The sequence below is a fragment of the Melopsittacus undulatus genome, chromosome 5 (assembly GCF_012275295.1).
Source record: "Melopsittacus undulatus isolate bMelUnd1 chromosome 5, bMelUnd1.mat.Z, whole genome shotgun sequence".
Classification (NCBI taxonomy): Eukaryota; Metazoa; Chordata; class Aves; order Psittaciformes; family Psittaculidae; genus Melopsittacus; species Melopsittacus undulatus.
In genome coordinates, this window is record NC_047531.1 from 53,688,314 (window position 1) to 53,708,983 (window position 20,670).

At 37.0% G+C, this 20,670-nt stretch overlaps 1 protein-coding gene across 1 annotated transcript in view; it reads left to right on the forward strand.

Annotated features, from left to right (window-relative positions):
- The window catches only part of MTPN (myotrophin), a 36,667-nt gene extending 21,577 nt beyond the window's left edge, over positions 1 to 15,090 (forward strand). Inside the window, exons 2-4 of the mRNA XM_005144399.4 lie at positions 1,342 to 1,455; positions 3,491 to 3,574; positions 11,574 to 15,090. Of these exons, the coding sequence (XP_005144456.1) occupies positions 1,342 to 1,455; positions 3,491 to 3,574; positions 11,574 to 11,660 (285 nt within the window). The 3' untranslated portion in view covers positions 11,661 to 15,090. The remainder of the gene's footprint in view (positions 1 to 1,341; positions 1,456 to 3,490; positions 3,575 to 11,573) is intronic.
- The last annotated feature ends 5,580 nt before the right edge of the window (positions 15,091 to 20,670 follow it).

A 20,670-nucleotide genomic window follows, 5' to 3' on the forward strand; every position in this document is an offset into this window, starting at 1 on the left:
ACCCAACCTCTTATTTTATCTTTCCCCAACATCTAACATGTGTCAGAAGCCATAGCTGTGTTTCAGGGTCACTAACAGTGGTGGCAGAGGGATTTTTTTAATTGTGCTACTTGCTGCCACTTCATGCTTTTTTTGAAGCCAGAACCTTCAATAGTGTGAAGTGCTGACCTCAAACTACAGAATGTACAGTGTTTCAGTTTAACAACTGAAAACAACAGGTTAAACACTGTTATATTGCTTTGATTTTCAGCATGGTGTATTATGAGAAGAATTGAATAGCCTGTTGATATGAGAAATCTAGAGTAATCTTGTTAGTTGGCTGGTAATATAGAATATCAAATGCAGAACAGGATTTCCTTCTGACAATCTTCCATTCTTAGAATGGAGGTAGTATCTGAAAGATACATGTCAAGCCTTCTATTCTGTGCTCTTCCTAGAGCTTTGGGGTAGAAATAAGGGAACTGTAGGGGCTCTGAAGAATGAGTTGGTGCTGCAACTGAAATTCTTGTTTTTCTGTGGAGGTGCAGGGCTTGATGTATGATGCTAAATTTAGCCACTCCCTAAAATACTAACATTACTTGCACATACGAACAAGAAGTTACCACATAGCTTGTCAGTATTTGATTTCCAGTAAGTTCTTGTCATTACAGAAGTGCAGCAAATCAGTTTATCCTAGTTGCACAACCCAAGGTGAGGAAACAAAGCTGCTTAAGCACTCACTAAATTAAATTTTGTTTACACCTTGAGAGACGTCTCAATCCACTAGTATGAGTGGCATTAGAATTCAGCTTCCTATGTCCTGATTTGTTTGACTGTCTTCAGACTTTGTGGCATGTAGAATTGGCAGGTACTATTTATAAAACAGAGTGTCCAGTTTCATAATTGGGTTTGAAGTTATGGATGGACTGTACTTATTTGCCAGTAGTTGTGATGCTGACTTTTCTATGCATCTGATTTTTCAGTATGCAGAATATCAATATGTACAGAAGCTGGTAAAGTAACTAGAATCCTAGCTGGGGTGAAGGAAAAGCAAAATGACCCAATGGGAGCATGTTTTACAGGCTCTAATGCTGGTTTAATTTCTCTTTAATCATAAGCTACCTAGTGCACTTGCATACTTAATACACTTAAGATGCAATGTGGCAGGAGGGACCAAGGTTTTATTACAGTCTTAAATGTATAGATGGGGAAAAGAAGTTAAGCAGCTCAATTTTTTTCTTGGGCAATGACTTAAATACTTGGGTCATTCTTCAGCATATTTGAAGGTGTTGCATTTTTTTCAAGCTGGTCTTGGTGTGTTAGGTCTAAAATTTTGCTTATGAGATCATGTTTACATTGAAGGGTGAAGATGTCAACCGGACACTTGAAGGTGGGAGGAAGCCTCTTCACTATGCAGCAGACTGTGGACAGCTTGAGATTCTGGAGTTTCTGCTATTGAAAGGAGCCGATATTAATGTATGTACATCAATTCGCAAACAGATGTTGGAGTGTTAGGGTCTTCCTTCTCCTGCCCCTCCCTCCGCCTCCCCAGGGGATTGGTATAAGTGCCTAATTGGTTACTGAAAGACTTGAATCCAACTAATCAATTTGCTGTGTTTAAAAAATTTAGAGGCTATTTTCTGCAGGTTAGAAGCTTAAGATTATATGTATTAAAAATTTTTATTCTTTTTGGACACACTAGGAAAAGTAATTTATAGTTATAAAATGTTTAATTTGACCATTATTAGAAAAATAAAACCAGGGTTCACATCTAAATAAAGTTTGCATGAAATAAGTATTAGATTTGTTGGAAATGGCTTCAGAAGATAGTACAATGCATGCTTGTCCAGGGCAAGATCGACTGTATTTAAATTGGTGTGCTTCATTCTTTTTTGAGACATTCTTACTTGTACAAACTTAGTCATTTTGCTGAAGCTTGATACACATGGCCTTTTGTCGTGAAAAGATTTGGTTGGGCTGGGCTGTGTTGGCACTTCAAAACAGTGAAGTTCTTCGTGAAGGTTCTACATGTTTTAAGCATGCACCCCAAATGTTGTGCCTTGGAATAATTCACTTGATCCACTGGAGGGAAGGAATGCCATCCAGAGGGACCTTGACACGCTTGTGAGGTGGGCTGATGCCAACCTTCTGAAGTTTAACTGTGCCAAGTTCAAGATCCTACACCTGGGTCAGAACAATCCCAGGCACAGCTGCAGGTTGGGCAAAGAAGAGATTCAGAGCAGCCCTGCAGAGAAGGACTTGGGGGTGTTGGTCAATGAGAAAATGAACATGAGCCAGCTTCAGTGTGCTCTCGCAGCCCAGAAAACCAACTGTATCCTAGGCTACATCAAAGGAGCATGACCAGCAGGTCGAAGGAGGTGATCCTACCCCTCTACTCTGCTCTTGTCAGATCTCACTTGGAGTATTGTGTGCAGTTCTGGTGTCCTCAGCATAAAAAGGACATGGAACTGTTGGAACAAGTCCAGAGGAGGGCCACGAGGATGATCAAGGGACTGGAGCACCTCCTGTATGAAGACAGGCTGAGAAAGTTGGGGCTGTTCATCCTGGAGAAGAGAAGGCTGCGTGGAGACCTCATAGCAGCCTTCCAGTATCTGAAGGGGGCCTACAGGGATGCTGGGGAGGGACTCTTTATTAGGGTCTCTAGTGATATGTAGGACAAGGGGTAATGGGTTAAAACTTACAACAGGGGAGGTTTAGATTGGATACAAGGAAGAAGTTCTTTACTGCTAGGGTGGTGAGGCACTGGAATGGGTTGCCCAGGGAGGTTGTGAATGCTCCATCCCTGGCAATGTTCAAGTCCAGGTTGAATAAAGCCTTGGGTGACATGGTTTAGTGTGAGGCGTTCCTCCTGCCCATGGCAGGGGGTTGGAACATGATGATCTTAAGGTCCCTTTCCAACCCTAACTATTCTATGATTCTTTGATTCTCTGAAATTTTATGTATAGGAGGACGCCTTAGCTTTGGTCCTTAACAACAAAATGGCTTGGATTTTTTCCTTGTTGTCTGGAAAGTCTGTCTCTTCCTCATTTCTTCCTAATGGGAGAGGAGGTAAAAATGGAGGGAAAAATATGAATATTTTGGTTGCTCCATTTCTTATTCTTTCCAGGACTATAGATTACAGAGGAGAAGACAGCTTAAACAAAGTTTCAGCCAAAACTGGTTTCCGAAGCAAGGATGGCTGAGAAATGGGAGAATTAGGAGTAGTGGTTTTAAATTGAGAAGAATTTGTCACCTGACACCCTGCAATGTCTGTCATTGGCTTAAAAAATTAGGCAAACGTTAGGATACCTTTGAAGTGTTACAGAAGAAATATCTTGTTGTTACCTGTTTTTTAAACAATGGCTTTTCTTTTTAAAAGGAGAGTAAGAAATTCTGGATAATGTTCTTCTTAATTTTGTTTTGTCAACAGTACTGTGAAGGTAGGGATTTAAGTGAAACCTTTTAATGCTGTGTGAAATTGTGTTTCATATAACTTTGTCTCAATTTACAGGCTCCAGACAAACACAATATCACACCACTCCTATCAGCAGTCTATGAGGGCCATGTTTCCTGTGTGAAATTGCTTCTGTCAAAGGTGAGGCAAATGTTTACAAAAAGTTATTCATTAGCAAAGTATGTTGATTTTAATTTACTTTATTTTTTTCCCCAGTAAGATTATGATGCTCCAGATAAGTTCAGAACATCAGAGAAATGCTGTTTATGTTGCTAAACCAGAGAGGGTAATCTGCTTGTGAAGAAAATAGTTGAAGGAGAAAGTTCCAAGGCTTTTGCAGTGTGGAAAAAGTAATAGTGACAATTCAGTATTGTAAGCTCCAGCTAGAGAGCAATTAACAGCAAATCAGGCAAGAAAAATGTGCACTCCTTCAACAGACATGGAGGAGTGGGATTTAGCTTTAGCAGCTGCTTAAGTGTTTTATGTGATGGAATCTCCACTGTGAAGCTGCTCAGAGGTGTGGTTTCCCTGTGCTTTTGCCAGACGACTGAAAACCCATCTGGGCTGGCAGAGCAAAGGGAAGTACAAGTAGGAAGACAAGCTTTCTATGTTATGGAGCTTGTAAATTTTGGCCTGGGGAGAATCAGCTTGGTCTGTTTCTCTTCTACCTTTGGTTCGTATTATGAAGGAGATCCAGTTAATTCAAGCAGTGCTTTGTCTCCATATGTGCTTGTTCTTGTTATATCATACTTTGAAAAGAGGAGGTTAACATTATATTTTCAGTATATGAATCCACTTAAATCATTTGGCCAAAGGATTTCATGCTGTGTGATGTTTTCACATGGCACTTCCAAGGTAAAGTTTTACTTAAATTCATGCAGTGCTGAGGCAGTTAACTTTTCTTCACTTTCTGAGATGCTGTCTTATGTTAATTATGCCTTCCTGTGAAGAAATGCTGTGACTGTTAATTTAGCGTTCAGATGGTGCATCCAAATTGTTTAAATTTGTCATAAGGACTGATCCTTTATTTAGGATCATCATATACATGCCACAAAAAAGGGATCCTTTATCTCATGTTGTATTTATTTTTGTTTTGAAGTGTTTTGCATTCCAAGTAAGTTGGTCAGATAAAAAATAAGATGCCTCAAAACTTCATTCATAAGTTGTCTGGGGACTAGTAAAGGTTGTGTATTAATTGTAGTCTCTGTCAGCAGGGGTGTTAACATCCTTCCTGAGCCAGCTAGTTTTCATGCAGCTTGTAAGAATGTATTGATCTCTATACTTGGTATGATTTGAATGGCCGCAATTTGTTTCATGGAATTTCAGCTAACGTTCAGCAAGGGTTTCCTATGATAAAGCACAGTCTGTTACAGTTGTTATTGCTCAGAAAGGACAATTTTGGCGGTCTTAGCTAATGCTTATCACATGTGGAAGTTGACTTCTGTGGTGACACTGTGTCTAAAATACAAATGACACTTTGGAATAGTGAAGGATGGTGGTTTATCTGGGAATCAGTGGCAGCCTATATACAGTTGAACTGACAGAACTGTAGAATCATTTAGGAAAGACCCCTAAGGTTATCAAGCCCAGCTGTTAAACTAACACTGCCAAGTCCATCACTAAATCTTGTCTTCCTCATGAACCTCCCTTGATGCAGTTTTCCATTGTGCTGATGTTCAGGTCTCTGAATATAACTGTACATTGTTTGTCAAGTTGTATCATCACCACCATTATGGAAGTATTACCTGTGGCTAGGTTTGGTCAACTTATGAATAAAATTACTGTTGCAGGGAGAGTTGTTGGGTTGCATACCTTATGTCTAAATCTTATGGCTGTCAGGGGCTTGAATGTAAATACAATTATATAAATAAGTTCCTTTCTGAAAATCCAGAAGATTTTACCTTAATTCTTAACCGTAACTCTTAACTTGAATAGCTTTGTTTTGGGCATTCATAACTGTAGTAGGGAGATAGAATTTAACTTTATGCTTTCTAAAGAAACAAAATAAAGAAGTATGGGTTTTGATTTATAAATGGACCTTTCCTTGGGCATTTTGAAATACTCCAGCATTGAAGTGGGTTTGGGAGCAGTAGCTTTTAACAACACAAAATATTCAATGGCATAAGGAGTCTCAGTTCCCTAAAATGGATTTTGTGTGGCAGCATTTGGGAATGGGTGAGGAATCCAGCAAGGATTTACAAAAAAATAACCTTGTTGGTGGGCTTGTTGGGATTGATAAGGGTCTGTGGACATTGGGAGCAACCTAATTAAGTAAGTTTTGCCACTGAAAGCTTTTTAACAAACTGCCAGTGTGCAGTTATGTTTAAATTCGCCCAGCAGATACTTGAGTTGTCTTTAGAAACTTGATTTGTGGTGTTCTGCAGCAGTTTTAATCTCACCAGTGAAGAAGTGCTTCTACAGAGGCTTTCTTGCCATACTGTTCCTTCAGTGTGAGATAAGCGTGCTGTCTAGCAACATCAGACTGCAGTTACATGTTGCAACTAAGGCAATGCAAAGGTTAGTTTAACAGGAGATTCTGGTCAACCTTTTAGTACTCTTGCCTGCATATTACTACCGCTTCCTTGCAATAGGCCTGGCATTTATCCTGTTCATTTGTCCCTACTGCAGGTTAATATGTCTAGTTAGTTTCCTGCCAATTGAGGACTCCAAATTAAAATTCTGTTGCAGATTTTGTTGCAGATTTAGTTGGAATTGAAGAAACACTGCTGCCAAATCAAGAGACAGAACTGAGATACCTTCAATTTCACTTCAGCTGCTGCCATGGGAGTTTTTTCAGTCCTTTTTGCAGTGTGATGTTCCTGTTCCAAAGTGAGGTCTCCCGGGTTTGATTCGTTCATGTAGATGTGTACAGAAGAATCCATTTTCTCTGTTTTACTGCTTAACCTAGTCTCTGTGGTGTTCTTTGTAAATGGCAGATGGTGTGTGCTTGTTGCCACATACTAAATGCTTGCTCAGCTGTCTCTGTTGTGGCACTGCTTTTGTAGGGATCAATGAGTTGTGGAAGAAGTTTGGGAATAAGAGATGTGGAACAGATGGAAACGATGAAGATGAAGTCTTTTTAGCTAGCCCTCTAGTGTCCCTTGTATCCACACACATGCCTTACATTATTAGTTGTAAAGGCACAAGTGGTCTCTTTTTTTCCATTACCATACTTCATTTTTATTCTTGAAGAACTGTGAGGAAAGTATTTTTTGCAAGCCTATTTATCATCATCATTTTGAAACCTAGTTTGATTTTATTAGTTTTGATAAGCTAAAGAAACACCAGCTGTTACTATTTGACAGCAGGTACCTGGGATAAGGATTAAAGCATTTTTATGCCTTTCTTGTGCAGCTTCAGGGAATTGGTATGTACTAATTCTGGAAAAATTTAGATTTCATAGACCTCATTTTCTGCTTCTACCGTCCCACTGTCCCCCTTAGAATACATTGAATTGTCTTAAGTCAACCACAGCTCCAAATTATGACGTAGTTAACATTTTATAAACTACTTGGTGATCCTGTAGTGTTTGACTGCATAATAATACTGGAGTGATTTAAAAAAAAAAACAACTGCAAGAGAACACCTTCCTTAACACACAGGATTATAACACTTATTCCAACTTTTCAAATTGCTGTCTCTGGATGGGTATTCAGAGCTTCATAAACCAAGTGATTGAGCTCTAAATTTCATCTTAGAATCCCTGCGAGTGTTTAAAGTGTGACCTTCTGTTAAATGTTATGGGATTACCTATGTTTAGGTTTTGACCTTGGAAAATACATTGATCAAAAATGGTGAAGTAAGTACTGTGAATAATCACTTGGTGAAATTTCCTGGTGGGTTTTACAGAAAGTATTTTAAATGTGAGTTTAATGTTCATTAGTGGTTGCAAATGAGTACTCCAGCAGATTTAAGCAGTAATTTTGAAGCTTCAGAAAGCAAACAGTGCAGTGTTTACTCTTTGATAAGTCCTTCGTTTGGTATTGAAGTGTTGACAATGTTTTAAGGATTTTTTCTGAAGTTTTCATCTATTTTAATGGTTGCATAGATTTAACCCCCAATATTTTGTTTTTATCTATTTTTTTCTATTCATAAAGCATAGCAAAAAAACCACTTTGAATTACGGTTTTACAGTAAGGATAAGGTTTTACTTTGACCTGTAGCTTTATGTATTACCGTAATTTTTATTGATATTCAAGTTTAAACATACAACCAGATATAACCAACATAGTTATTTTTCAGAAATCAGTTTTAATTGTTTAAATTAAATAGATATTTGACTTTGCTCTCATAAGTACTGATAGCACCTAACATAACTTAAAGGGTATAGATTATGTTCTTCCAAAGATAGTTTCTCAAAAGGGCCTTTGCACACTTTCTTCCAAATTTAGCATTTCATTGAGGAATTCCTGATGCTCTGATTAGATGTTTTAGTTTTGGAACCAACAGTGCTCAGTTTGATTTATTGCACTAGAAGAAGCGTAAATGCAGTTTGAAAACTTCAGAAGTTGAGAATACAAATGCTTGATTTCAAGCACTGCTGTTGTGCTAAAAATAATAGTGATCAGCCGTAATCGATTACTGTCATGATTTTGCTAGATTAGATTCATTAAATGGCTTTAAACATACTAAAATTGTAGTCTGATGGTCTGCAGACCTCAGTTGGGCAGGCCTGCACCACTCTGGTGCCCAATATGGACTCAAAATACTGATAATGTGGCAACTTAAATTTTAAGATCAAAACCAAAGTTCTTGTTGGCATGTTTAAAATGTTCAAGTAGTGTCATTCCTTCCAGACCTGTAGGGATTAAAGCTCAAATGTTAGTCTGAAATTGCCAATTTGTTATAAAACTGTAAAACTTACCTAAGTGGGGAGGAATTAAAATATGAAGTTCTGTATTTGAAACTTCTCTATACATTAAAAAAGTCTTTATCTTCCATTTGGGCACAAGATTTTGATGTTTAGGTTAACAAACAGCTGCTACATGTATGCCAGATCAGCTTCCAGAAAGCTTAATTAACCTACTCTTGCCAGTAGGTAATAATACAGTATGATACTAATTTTCAAAAATTGAAAGGCCCCAAGTAATGAAACAGACAATGGATGAGGATGGTTTTTACTGCCCTCAACAAGGGATAGGTGAATTTACCAAGGTAGAATGAGTGTAATCTTAATGTGTTACAGCTATCCGAAGTAGTGCAAACCCTTTAAGTCAGAGCTGAGATGTGCTTTTCTAATAAACACCTTTTGGTCAGGCTAGAGGTCAAAATACTGTATCCTTAAAACAGATCTTATGAAGAATTAATTTTGCCTGTTCCTACAATACTGCCCTTTTTAAATAATCCTTCATTTTTAAACTGTCTAAGCTTGGTTATACAGTATATAACCTAGAAATAGTTTTGGGATTTCTTAAGTATATCTTTCAAGTTTATTAAAGTATGTGGAATATCATACTGTAGACATCCCAAAGAGTAGACGTATGGAGGCTTGCAGAGCGATACCTAAAACTGCTCTATCAGCATCTGAGTTTCAGTTGCAAATGTTTTGCTCTGATTTACTGTAATACATGAAAGTAATTAGCTTTGGTCTAAAGTGCACTTCCTGCTTAAAGTTCAAATGTAGGTCTTCTTGTCTTGCTAGTATGTTAACTATATAGTCCTTTTTATTAATCTTACAAATTCCTATAAAAATATTTTCATTTTAAACAGTGAAGTTGTTTGCAGCATGTTCTGACCTTAGAATGAAGCAGAATTGTGTTAATTTTCTTCTGCCTTATCAGTACTGTTATTAACTTTAATTAACATATTGGGAGATAGCCTATTATTATGGGGAAATTAACTTTTAGTAGCTTTTGTCAGAGAACTGAATTGTTTTGTAAAATACCAGAGTTTTACTTTGCTCTCTTATGTACCAGCCTTCTACAAAACAAAATAACAGATATCTAATGAACAATAGTGAGCTGGACTGAAGCAACATCAGTTGCTATATTTCAAGTTGGTTTTATTCTTTTCAGGGACAGTGAACTTAAGAGATCCCTATTTGAAAAGCAGAAATATATATTAAATTCAAATTGTTCCTTTTTTTTTCTTTTGGGAATGTTATATTTGATTTTGTAATGTAAAAATATACTTGGTTTTGGTGTAATGTAGGAAAAAACAATATAATGTTGCAATGGACAACTGAACTGATTTTGAATGCTTTTAGTGGAGGATAAGGTAGGTAGTTAAAAATGGAAGAAATCCATTTGCTCAGCCTTCAGAATAGTTCTGCTTTTTCAAAAATATCAAATGCAATTTGATCTCTGCTTTCCACAAAAAATGAGTTAGAAGAAATGCCCAGTTGCGTTAGGCAACTTAGCATCTTCTCCTCTGATGGTGGCAGAAAGGATGCCATTGGGGCAGAGTTGTGAGTATGACCATGTACGTTTACATATTCCCGTTATTCATGTGTACCTCTGAAATCCCCAATGCGACAACTACATCTGTCCTCTTTAAGAAATGTTTATAGATTTGCTGTCCATGAGCTCATTCACATCTGTTTTGAACAAGATGACTCTCGTCTGCTTCTGTAACTTCATCTGCCAACTTGTTCTGGAAGTTTTCTGCTTGATGCGTAAATCAGTCTTCTGCCAGCTTCAATAAATGCCCCCCAACACCACTTTCACAAGGCTTTGTGACAGTTCTGCATTGCTTCCCTGTGCCGCTCCCCTCCAGAGCATGTTTAAGTTTCATGCTTTGCCCAGTGGCTTGCTTGAGGGAGATGATACTTCTTTGTTATTACTCTGCCAAAGAAAGAGGGTTTATGTATGTGTTTGTGTGTATTTTAAGAAATAAACATAACACAAACATAAAATGTTAGTAGCTTTTTACTTTGGGGTAGTAGAGAATACTATGGAATCATTGTACTTTAATAAACTCTTCATTCAACTTGCTCCCAGGCAGCATTGTACTTCTGAAAATTAGTCCTGTTGACCTGAACTTTATTATTTCCTTCTCGTTTTATACAATGCAGGTAAGAATCTTTCTGCCTAGCTAAGGGGCTGTTCTCCTAATTTATTAACACTGAGTTTATTAAATGGTGTCCTCCTTTAGGTAGTCATGAACCTCTCATGGTACATTCAGAAAAGCTGTTTCAGAAATTCAAGTCTTGCATATCTGTAACTTTTCTGAAGTACAAATGTGCATATGGGTGGAAAGCAGTCCTGTCTAAATTAACAGTTCTCATGTAATGTAACTGTTAACTGTAGTAATTTTAAATATTTTACACCCTAAATGTTGATACAGTGATGGAGAGTTTTATAAGTTAAAGTTCTTTAAATTGTGATTCAAGATGAATACTGACAAGCCGTTTAGTGCATGGTTCCATTTTTCTCCTAATCTAAATTCCTTCAGGTTTTCTGAGTTTAATTTCAAAGAATAGCATTGAAGCCCTTATGATTTCCACACTAACTCTTGTCTGTGAGTGCTGTCTAAACAGTAGAGATAATCAACACCTGCAAAATTAAGCCTTTACTACTTTTATTGTTGCCTTTCTTCTCCCTGGGTAATGAAGATTATAACTGTTGAATAACTGTTAAATAGAGGGGTTGGGGGTAGGTTGTTTTGGTCTTGTTTTTTCAAAATGTGAGAGAAGCACAGTCCTACAAGGAGGTAGTCTCTTATGATATAGAAAGAAAACATTATGCTTTGTTAGTAAGTAAGCTCTTCCAGACATTAGTTGTCTAAATTAGCATGTGAAAAACCATAGATTTCATAGCAGTGTGTAACACTGAAATTCTTCATAAGAGTAGTTGCTGGAAAAAAACAAACAAACAAAAATCCTTCTATTTACATCTAAGATCAATAACTTTTTGATCTTGTAACTGCTGTGTGAGACACTACATGACTTTTCTAGTTCTATAAATTTTATAGAAATATGTATTAGAAATTCTATCAGTTTCTACAAATTTTGAGACTTAGATGAGCTGCATGCTGAATAGTTTTGTACGTAAATCTTGTCTGCTTGGTTTCTAAATGAAAACTTAACTAAAAAGCTGTATGTAATCGATATAATTATCCAAGGTAAGTAGCTGTTGTGACACACTTAATACTAATACAGCCTGGCTTTATGAATTGACAGCCGTTCTTAATGTCTTCACAGGGTGCTGATAAGACTGTGAAAGGCCCAGATGGACTAACTGCCTTTGAAGCCACTGACAACCAAGCAATCAAAACTCTTCTTCAGTGACGGATGGACTGATATCTTAACTGTCTCTCCTGTGGCCTCACACTGCTGCCTGTCTGTCACTCTTTTGCATCTTCAAGCTTCTTCAGCTAAATACTTTGGGGGGAGGGAAATTATTTCTGAATCAGACTAGTTAGGGGCTTGTATTGAAGATAATCTCTTTGGAGAGGGTTAAAAACTATTATGAACAGTGTCCCTCTAGGACTTCTTTTCAGTGCACAATCTCTTCCCATTTCTAGTGAAAATGGAAGAAGGAAGACAGACCATGATCTTGAATTTTATGCTTGTAAACCTCCTAGTTAGTACAGAGATTTTTGTTGAAAGATTCCTTTAGATTGAAGTACTGTGCTATGTTCCTGAAACTAATTGTGAAGGAGATAATAGTCCCATGCTATTAGTGTCTGCTATAATCTGAAGTGTAGTAATGTAGGTGGCTGGGTTGCTTTTCTCTCTGTGGTTAGCTTTATTATTCTTCTGCCTAAAGTTTATGTTGCAGTTTTGAGGACTTTTGATACTAGTTATTGGACCTGTTCTTTATATTGACTAATTGGATGACACACTAATATTTTTCTGACCTATTGAGTAAACCAGTAAAGATCAGTTGAGGCATGGTGATGTTACACTCCAGCATATTTGCGAAGGTACTTTTGGATGCTTGAATTTGAGGTTTTTCTTTCACATGTTTGTTCGGGTCAAGGACAGATGTTTTAAGCAACTGGTTTTGAGAGAGTTCAAAGTGTCACTGTAGTTGTTTCCAAAAGAATTCTAAGATGGAATTACTTTACTCACCATGTCAGCATAAAATATATAGACACTTGTGAAAGCTACAAGCTCTTTGGTACATGTAGATAATCAAGTCAAAAGTGGAAAATTAACAATAACTATCTAGACATGTGTGTCAGCTGAAATTCTTGCTAAATATTTCTGGTCAACTTTTATAATACTTCTAAGCTTTCTAAGTTTAGGTGTTAGGAACAGGAAGATGTACAAGTAGAGGTCTTAACTTGCTTTAACTACTGGAGGGGAAAAACCCCAACTTTTAATTGTGCATATCTTTGAATCAGTATTTCATTGTTGGCTGAATGAAGCTCTTAAATTTTTAATGAAGTTAAGGCGTGGGGCTGAAAAGTTCCCAGTGCAACCCACATTAACCATCGACTTTTAGATAAGACTTACTATACCAGTAGTTATGACAGTACTGTGACAGTCTTGATAATTCATGGGAAGGTATTTAATGATGTTCTAGGTATTCCCATATTTTATGGTCCTCAGGAACGTCTGACTTTCTGGCTTTCATTTTGAAAATTTTCATTACACTGCTAATTCACCCAAAACTGCATAACAGTTTTTGTAACAGAAAAGTGTATACCACAAACTATGCCTCTTCCTCTTTTTTGGAATACAGATTTCAAACTTTATGATAACATAAAAAGTACAGAAACAAATGTATATAATGTCTCATGCTGAATTCTTAAACAAAAGTAGCTGATATTATTTTGATATCACTGTTGAAATTGAGAGGATATGTAGAAGTAGGCTGGCGACTACCACTCATATTTAATGGCGACTTAGTTTTACTTGAATAATGTTGCATATTATGATTTAATGTCTCAGCTATAAAAAGCCTTGTGTTGACTGTAAAGTGAGAGCAGAAACTGATTTACGTGTCCACATCCCATAAGAGATGGAGAAAACAATCAACTCTGGCCATAAACTGTACAGTGCAATTACTCTTTGCTTCTTTGAGATGGGTGGCAAGGAAGAGCAGAAGGGTTGGAAATCAGTGATAAATCAATTGATGAGCTGCTGATAAAAGAACAAGCATGTTTGGTGAACAATGCTTTTAGTGCTATTTAAAGAGAACTCTTTAATCTTATCTCTGATCAGTGCTGGATTGTCTTGTTGTTGTAATAGTGTGAACACAGACTATAGATTTAACTCTTTATTCAGCCATGAAAGTAAGCATCTTTGGTATGAATTTGCCTCCATATTATGCTATTAAATACTTAGCTATTAAAATACTAGTCTAGAAAACTGCAATCTGTTTTTATGTGGAAAACTTGATTATTCAAGTTTTTTGTGTTGATTAGTGTCAAGTTATCTGGCCATAGAGTTTTGGGGTGTTTTTTGTTTGGGTCAGGGTTGGGTTTTTTTTGTTTGTTTGTTTTCGGGGTGTTGTTTTTTGGGTTTGTTTTGTGTTTTTTTTTCTTTCTGTATCCTTTCCTGTCCTTCCCTTCAACTCACACTTAAGTGAGCATTTTCATAGTAAAGCAACATCATCTTTCTACTAACTCTTCTACTAACTGGTGATTCACTGAGGCAATTTTGCCTTCCTTTTTCTACAGTTATGTGGACACCTAATTTTTTCTTACTTCACTTGGGGGGGAGGGGTGGAGAAAAAGGGGGCAATGCAGACAAACTTCAGTGAGACAAGTGTTAATTTGGCTGTAATATATACCCAAGCTGCCTTTCAATATAGTTAAAAGATGGTGTTTAATGTTTGGCTCATACAGAAGTACTTTTTTGTGTTTTGCACTACATAAGAGGTGATTGATCATTTTGCCCAAGTTTAAAAATAATAATTAAAGCTTGTGCTTTTGTCATTGTCTAGAAACAGGGCTTTGTTCCTTTGTTCCCCTCTTGCAAGCTATATTGAGGAAAAAATAATGGATGGCTGCCTCTGTCTTTGAGTAGGTCCTAACTAGATGAAAATACAAAACTGTAAATTATTTTACATTCTATAAACAGAATTTAAATATTTTGTCATACTGGAATAGCCTATAATTGGAAGGCCACTCTGTTCTTAAACCTTTTCCTTTTGAAATTTGTGCTGAGTAAGTCACAACATTAAGCATATTTTAGATTTCTTACCATCTGCTCCTTCTTCTTAAGGAAGAGCAAATGGGAAAAGGAGTATGATAGTTAAATGGAACTTTATCCTTGAATATCCATTGAATTATTTGTAGAAGAGGCTGGTAAGAAAGGAGTGTCCTAGGTCAAGCAATTGCAGTGTTGCATGCAAAATTTCAAAATGAACTTGTCTTAATTATATTTTGTAAATGGATAAACAATCATCTTTCTGCGCAGTGACGGAAGAAGATTAGTGCTCTGTGCATTTTGATATTCAACTTTCTCTTTTCACTATTAACTGTTTTAACACAGATTCATCATTATCATGGTTCATAGGCATCAGAATGCTAAATGATACTGTATTTTTCAGTTTGTGTTGCAAGAATGAATGGAATAAACTTGAATTGTGCGATATGAGAATGTAGAGTTTTATTTCCCTTTCTCCCCTTGTTTTCATTGGTCTCTGGCTGCAACTTTTATTTGCGTGGAAGGCATTTAAGCTCCAGCTTACATGTACATTGATTAAAATGTTCTCGTACTTATAAGAATTAAATGTGGAATAAAAGCCAGTTTAAGAACTAAATATATAAAGTTGTTTTTAAATTGCATCAATTTAAAAGAGATTTTGATTCTGTGGGCTTGTGTTCTGCATTTCCTGCTTAAATGGTAATGCATAATGTTGAAGATCTCTTATTCATGTTAAATTCTAAAAGACAGTCTGTAGATAAAGGAGTGTTCCTCCCATTATCTGTGAAGACTAAAGTAATTTATTCTCTCCTTTACTTTTTCAAAGAAATTCAAATGGTTATTTAAGGAAAGCACAGTTGAAGTATAAGTAAAATTGAATAAAAATGTATAATTATTATTCTTGTTGCATCTCTATGGTAACTTTTTCAGACTTTCCCTTTTTAATTTTGCTTGTAAGTATAGATAAATCCAATTGCTTTAATTGTTTAATACGTCCTTTCCAACCTTAACTATTGTATGATTTTATTGTTTTATATTATTTATTCTTAAATATACACTTTTAAAGCAAAAGTACAGGGAGGCATTGTGTAAAAGTAGGAAAACTAGAAATATGGAAAAATATTTCAGAAGAAACTTAATTTGTCTTTTGTGCTAAACTGAAAACAGGGACTTCTTCACAACCTTTCAGTGAAATACTGGAGAGAAGGACATGCTCATTGTAAAGACCAAAGCAGTTCAAATAGTCTGATGGCCAGTGGCAACTAAATTATGTGCCTGGTTCCCATATGCATGTTACTGGGGTTTTTAGTTGTTTGTGTGTTTGTTTTATGGACAGTTTTTCCATAGGAGAAAATACTAGGTAAGTTTCAGAGTGCAGATGTCTTTCACTGTCTGTGTTCTTATCTAAGAACAGTTGTCCTGAAGGATACTTCCCAACTATACAAGCTGCTATGAAAAGCTAGTCCTACATCTGATACCAGTATTTAGATGTAGACAAATCCTGAAGAGTAGGCATAAATAGAATATGGAAGAAATGGTTATTTTGAGGCATTGGATGAAATTGTTAGAACTGGGATCAATACAAAACAACAATTTTGGTGGGTTTTTTTTTTTTGTCTATGCACAAACCTTGCTGGATTTCACTTCTCAATAGAAAAACATAATTTCTTTCCTTTTTTTGTGCACTTATCCTGTGAGCTGTTTAAAGGATTATTTCTCAGGAACTGACACACCTTAAAGGCTTTCTGTGTGTTTTGCAGTCAGTGTCAATAACCTTTCCAAAAGCACAGACGAGCTTACGTGAAGCAAGCAGTTAAACAGATGGGAAGCACAAGAATTTCTAGTGTCAGAGGCTTAAAATGTAAGAACAAGCCTGTAGCTTTTATAAATTAATGACATTTCTGAAGGTGGTTATAAACTTAAATATTTACAAAGCCATATTAATCAATAACTTGAAAGAAAAATAGCCTACAGCAGTGAAGCTTCATAAACTGTATACTTAAGGAGGTGCTTCTAAGGCTGTGTTCTCAGGATAAACAGCTGAATATATATTGGTCATTCTTCTCTGTTCAAAGGAAAAAAAAAAAGGGAAATTTGCACTTCCTTAGCAGATGGTTGCCTTGAGGGAAGAGGTTGAGGGGGAACAGAAATTCCCTTGTTTCCAATTTGCAGAGCTCAGAGGCTGGTATTGAAGGGGATTTTTTGCTGTCAGAGGTGAGATTGAGAGATGCACAGAGTGAAATGTACTATAATGTCAAAATCTCCCTGAGTGGTTTCTAAAGATCACATTCTGTCAACTGCATTTATTCTCCACATGCCAGAGCTGACCTGTGGCCTGTGCTCCAATTCTTATCTTTTATCTGCCTTTCCTGAATGCACAGCTTTCTCTTTTGAATAGGTGCCTAGAAAGTAGGCAGAGAACTTGTTTGTAGATGCTGCTAGGAAATACTCCAAGACTGTCTATCATCTATAACAGGAAAGGATGAATTAAAATCACAGAACAAAAGACTGAAAAAATCCAGTAAATGAAAGACTTCTTCCATCCTATCTCCCTGCTACTGCAGGCTTGTTTTGGACTTTAAATGTTATATTCCTATTTGGTGACACAGATTCTTTGTGCTCTGCTGAAATATCATGGATGTAACATGACTATTACAACCATCATGTTGCATGAGTAGATGCCCTTTTGACTTTCAGTGCTACAGGTCAGTAGGAAGAATGTAAATGACTGTATTGTTTGAAACTTTGGAGCAAGGTAATTTCAACCTGCAAGGTATTTAGTTTACCTACTGAACTGTTGATGGTTAGAACATCATACTTTTGGCAGAAATAGAAGTTACCATGTTTGTTGTCCTGCTGCTTTTTACAGTGTAGTTGGCCTTGCAACTCCAGATTTCTTCTTAGTTGTGATACAGCATAATTCAAAATATACCTGGGCAAATGCACTCCTCCAAGATTAAACATTTTAATAGGGGGATGACTCAGCAACAGACATTCTTGATTACCTAGACAAGCTGTTATAGTAAATATCAGGATTTAAAAGACCAGCTGTAATGCAGAAGAGTAAAAAGATAGACCTAGCAGCCAGGGAAGAGCTGGAGTAGGCTTTGTAGTATTATAGAATTTTGCACCAACAAACAAGGCAGGCAAGTGAAGGATATAAAAATAAGATCCCATAGTGACTGAGCAGTTTTTCATGGGCCATTTTTTATTTTGACCTCACTTCTTCACAATTTTCATTGGAGACAAACTGCTTTTCAATAACAATTATAAGCCAAGTTCATGAACATCTGAGCTTCAGCCTGGTGATCTAGAGGGCAATATTTGAGGTGATAAGGCAAAAATAGGTATTACCAGCCTGTTTTCCCAAGCGTTTGGTATTTTAATTGATTTGTGTATATGTTTCTGAGATATAATCCCTGACTGAATCCTGTTGGCTTTTCTTATCGATAATATTTTTACTTACAATGTTAATATTTTTCTGTATTCATAAATGCTGCTGTATTGAACTGGAGTATTGCTTTGAAGTGGAGGCCCATCTCAATGCAGAGCTGCCTGCTGCAAACACAAGCATTTTTGCTGCAGAGAGCAGCTGCGACACATTGTGGACATCCAAGTGCTTTTTTCCCACTGTTGGCTGTGAAAATGTGTCAATAATTTCATGGCCATCTAGGACAGAGAACTGTCACCTATTAAAACAGATTTCAACCAGATTATTGTTCTTCTGTAGTGACAATTTACCAGAGTGGTGAAGTGATGATTTGGAAAGAGATAACATGAGTTTGACCTCTTTAGTGTCAGCCTTCTACAGAAAAAAAAAAAGGGTATTCTACTGGCTCCCATCCCAAGATGATGTTCAAATAATTGCCAGGTAGCAAGTATGTGTGCTAGGATGCACCCACCAGTCAGTCATCTCATTTTCTGATGATTTAGACTGGATGCATACTGAGAGGATAGCAAGTTTCTTTTTAAGTTTTATTTAGTGTAAGCAGCGGTGATAAAGGCTATTAGCTTTATTAGGGAGTTGGCCTATTAAAGTATTTGACTAAATAAAAGCATAAAGCTTGTCTTACAGAGGTTTTGAAATTACACAAAACTTTTTTTTTGACAGATTAAGAGTAATAAACAAATAGAGGCTGGGTGGAAACTGGATTGAGAATAGCCCTGAGTTGAAGGATTTGGGGGTATTGTTTGAAAAGGTCAACACTACCCAGCAGTGTGCTTTTGCAGCCCAGAAAGCCAACCATATACTGGGCTGCATCAAAAGATGTGTGACCACCAGGTGACCGGAGGTGATTCTCCCCCTCTGCTCTGGTCTTGTGAGACCCCACCTCCAGTCCTGTGTTCCACTCTTGGGCCCCCAGCACAAGGGGGATATGGAGATACTGGACCAAGGCCAGAGGAGGCCACATTGGTGCTCAGTGGGCTGGACGTTCCTATGAAGACAAGCTGACAGAGTTTGATTTCTTCAGTCTGAAGAAGAGAACACTCTGGGGAGACCTTAGAGCAGCCCTCCAGTACATAAAGGGGGGCTACAAGAAGTATGGAGAGGGACTTTTTACAAGGGCATGTAGTGATAGGAGAAGTGGGAATCGGTTTAAGTCAAAAGAGGGGAGATTTAGATTAGGTATTGGGAAGAAATTCTTCCCTATAAGGGTGCTGAGACACTGGCACAGGTTGTCCAGAGAAGCTGTGGCTGCCCCATCCCTGGCAGTGTTCAAGGCTAGACTGGGGAGGTCTGAGTAATCTGGTCTAAGTGGAGGGTGACCCTGCCCATGGCAGGGGGTTGGAACCGGATGATTAAATTTTAAAGTTCCTTTCAACCCAAAACATTCTACAATTTTATAAAACATTGTCTTTTTATAAAGTTATTGGCAGTTGGCTTTTTTTCAGGATTTCTTTAGTCATAATGAGAAATTCAGTCAACTTTTTCCTTGTGTTCAGAAATCCATATATGCCTATAATTACAGATCAATTGATTCTTCTCCCTCTTCTGTTTTAAAGTTGGGATGTATGCTTTGTATCTTCTTAGATTAAAATAGAATAATTCCTTGTAGCCTGGGGGAAATTTATGTGTGTGTAATTAGGCACAGTAATGGCTAGCATAAAGCTGAATTTTATTTTTAGGGTTTTTTTTGTTGTTGTTGTTACTTTGCTTTATTTCAGAGATAAAGAGGATAACTTAATTTACTTGTGGATCTGTGATCGCCAGGTGACAAGTGGTAAGACTTTCTCTGATTTCTGGACTTTGATACTAATATATAAGAATTTCCTCTTGAAAAAGTGCAATTTGATCCAAGCACTTTCTTTGTAATGAGGAGTTAAATGAATGTGCTTTGGCTTTGAGTGGCAGGTGATGAGGAGGTATGGAAATAGCCATAGGAATCTTCCACTTCCTTTGCAAAAGTAAAACAAAAATCCACAAACAAAACTACAGAGAACATCCATCTCCAAGTAAAGCAAAACAAAACAAAAACCAGCAGCAAAAATGAGCTCTGTGTTCCTGCCTAAGACATTTGGGAGATTAATGTCTTGTCCACCAAGCTGAGAATTGCAGTTTAGTCAACCTGTTACCTGTGTTTTGATACAGTAGCATACAGAAGGTCTGGTCTCCAGACCTGTGCCAGTACTGGTAGCAGTTTCCCCAAAGAAAACCAGTTTCCCCAAAGTTACGTGACTACACCAGAGAAACATGAAATATTAGGCCTTGAAGATGTTTGTGTTAGTAGTCTGCTCTCTATTTTGCAGTGTCTTCAGGCAAATGTTTCCATATGACATTTGTTTCAACTGATAGCCAGGCCGTGTGTCTACAGGAGGCCAGGTCTGCTCAAAGACATTGATCTCTTCTGTTTCTGTGAGATGTAGTGCTTCCCTTTCTTCAGCAATATTAGGGGATAATATTAGGGTGGATGTTGAACAGTTCCACTGTTTTCATCTGAGGTGTTCCACTTTTGTAAAAGTGAGAAGAGCTTTGAGTGTTGTTCCTACAAGAAGCTATTTTTGCAGTGAAGGGTTGATACAACATAACTAAGTATATAAAAGAATAAGAATTTTTTTTTTATTCTCCAGCATATAATTCACCAGAAAATTTGTGCTTCCTTCAGTTTTGTGGTTATTTAGTAAATTACTAATTGGAAACATTATGATTTCGCTCTGGAAAGAGAAGATCAGAAGTAGGAAATACTCATGCATTTAA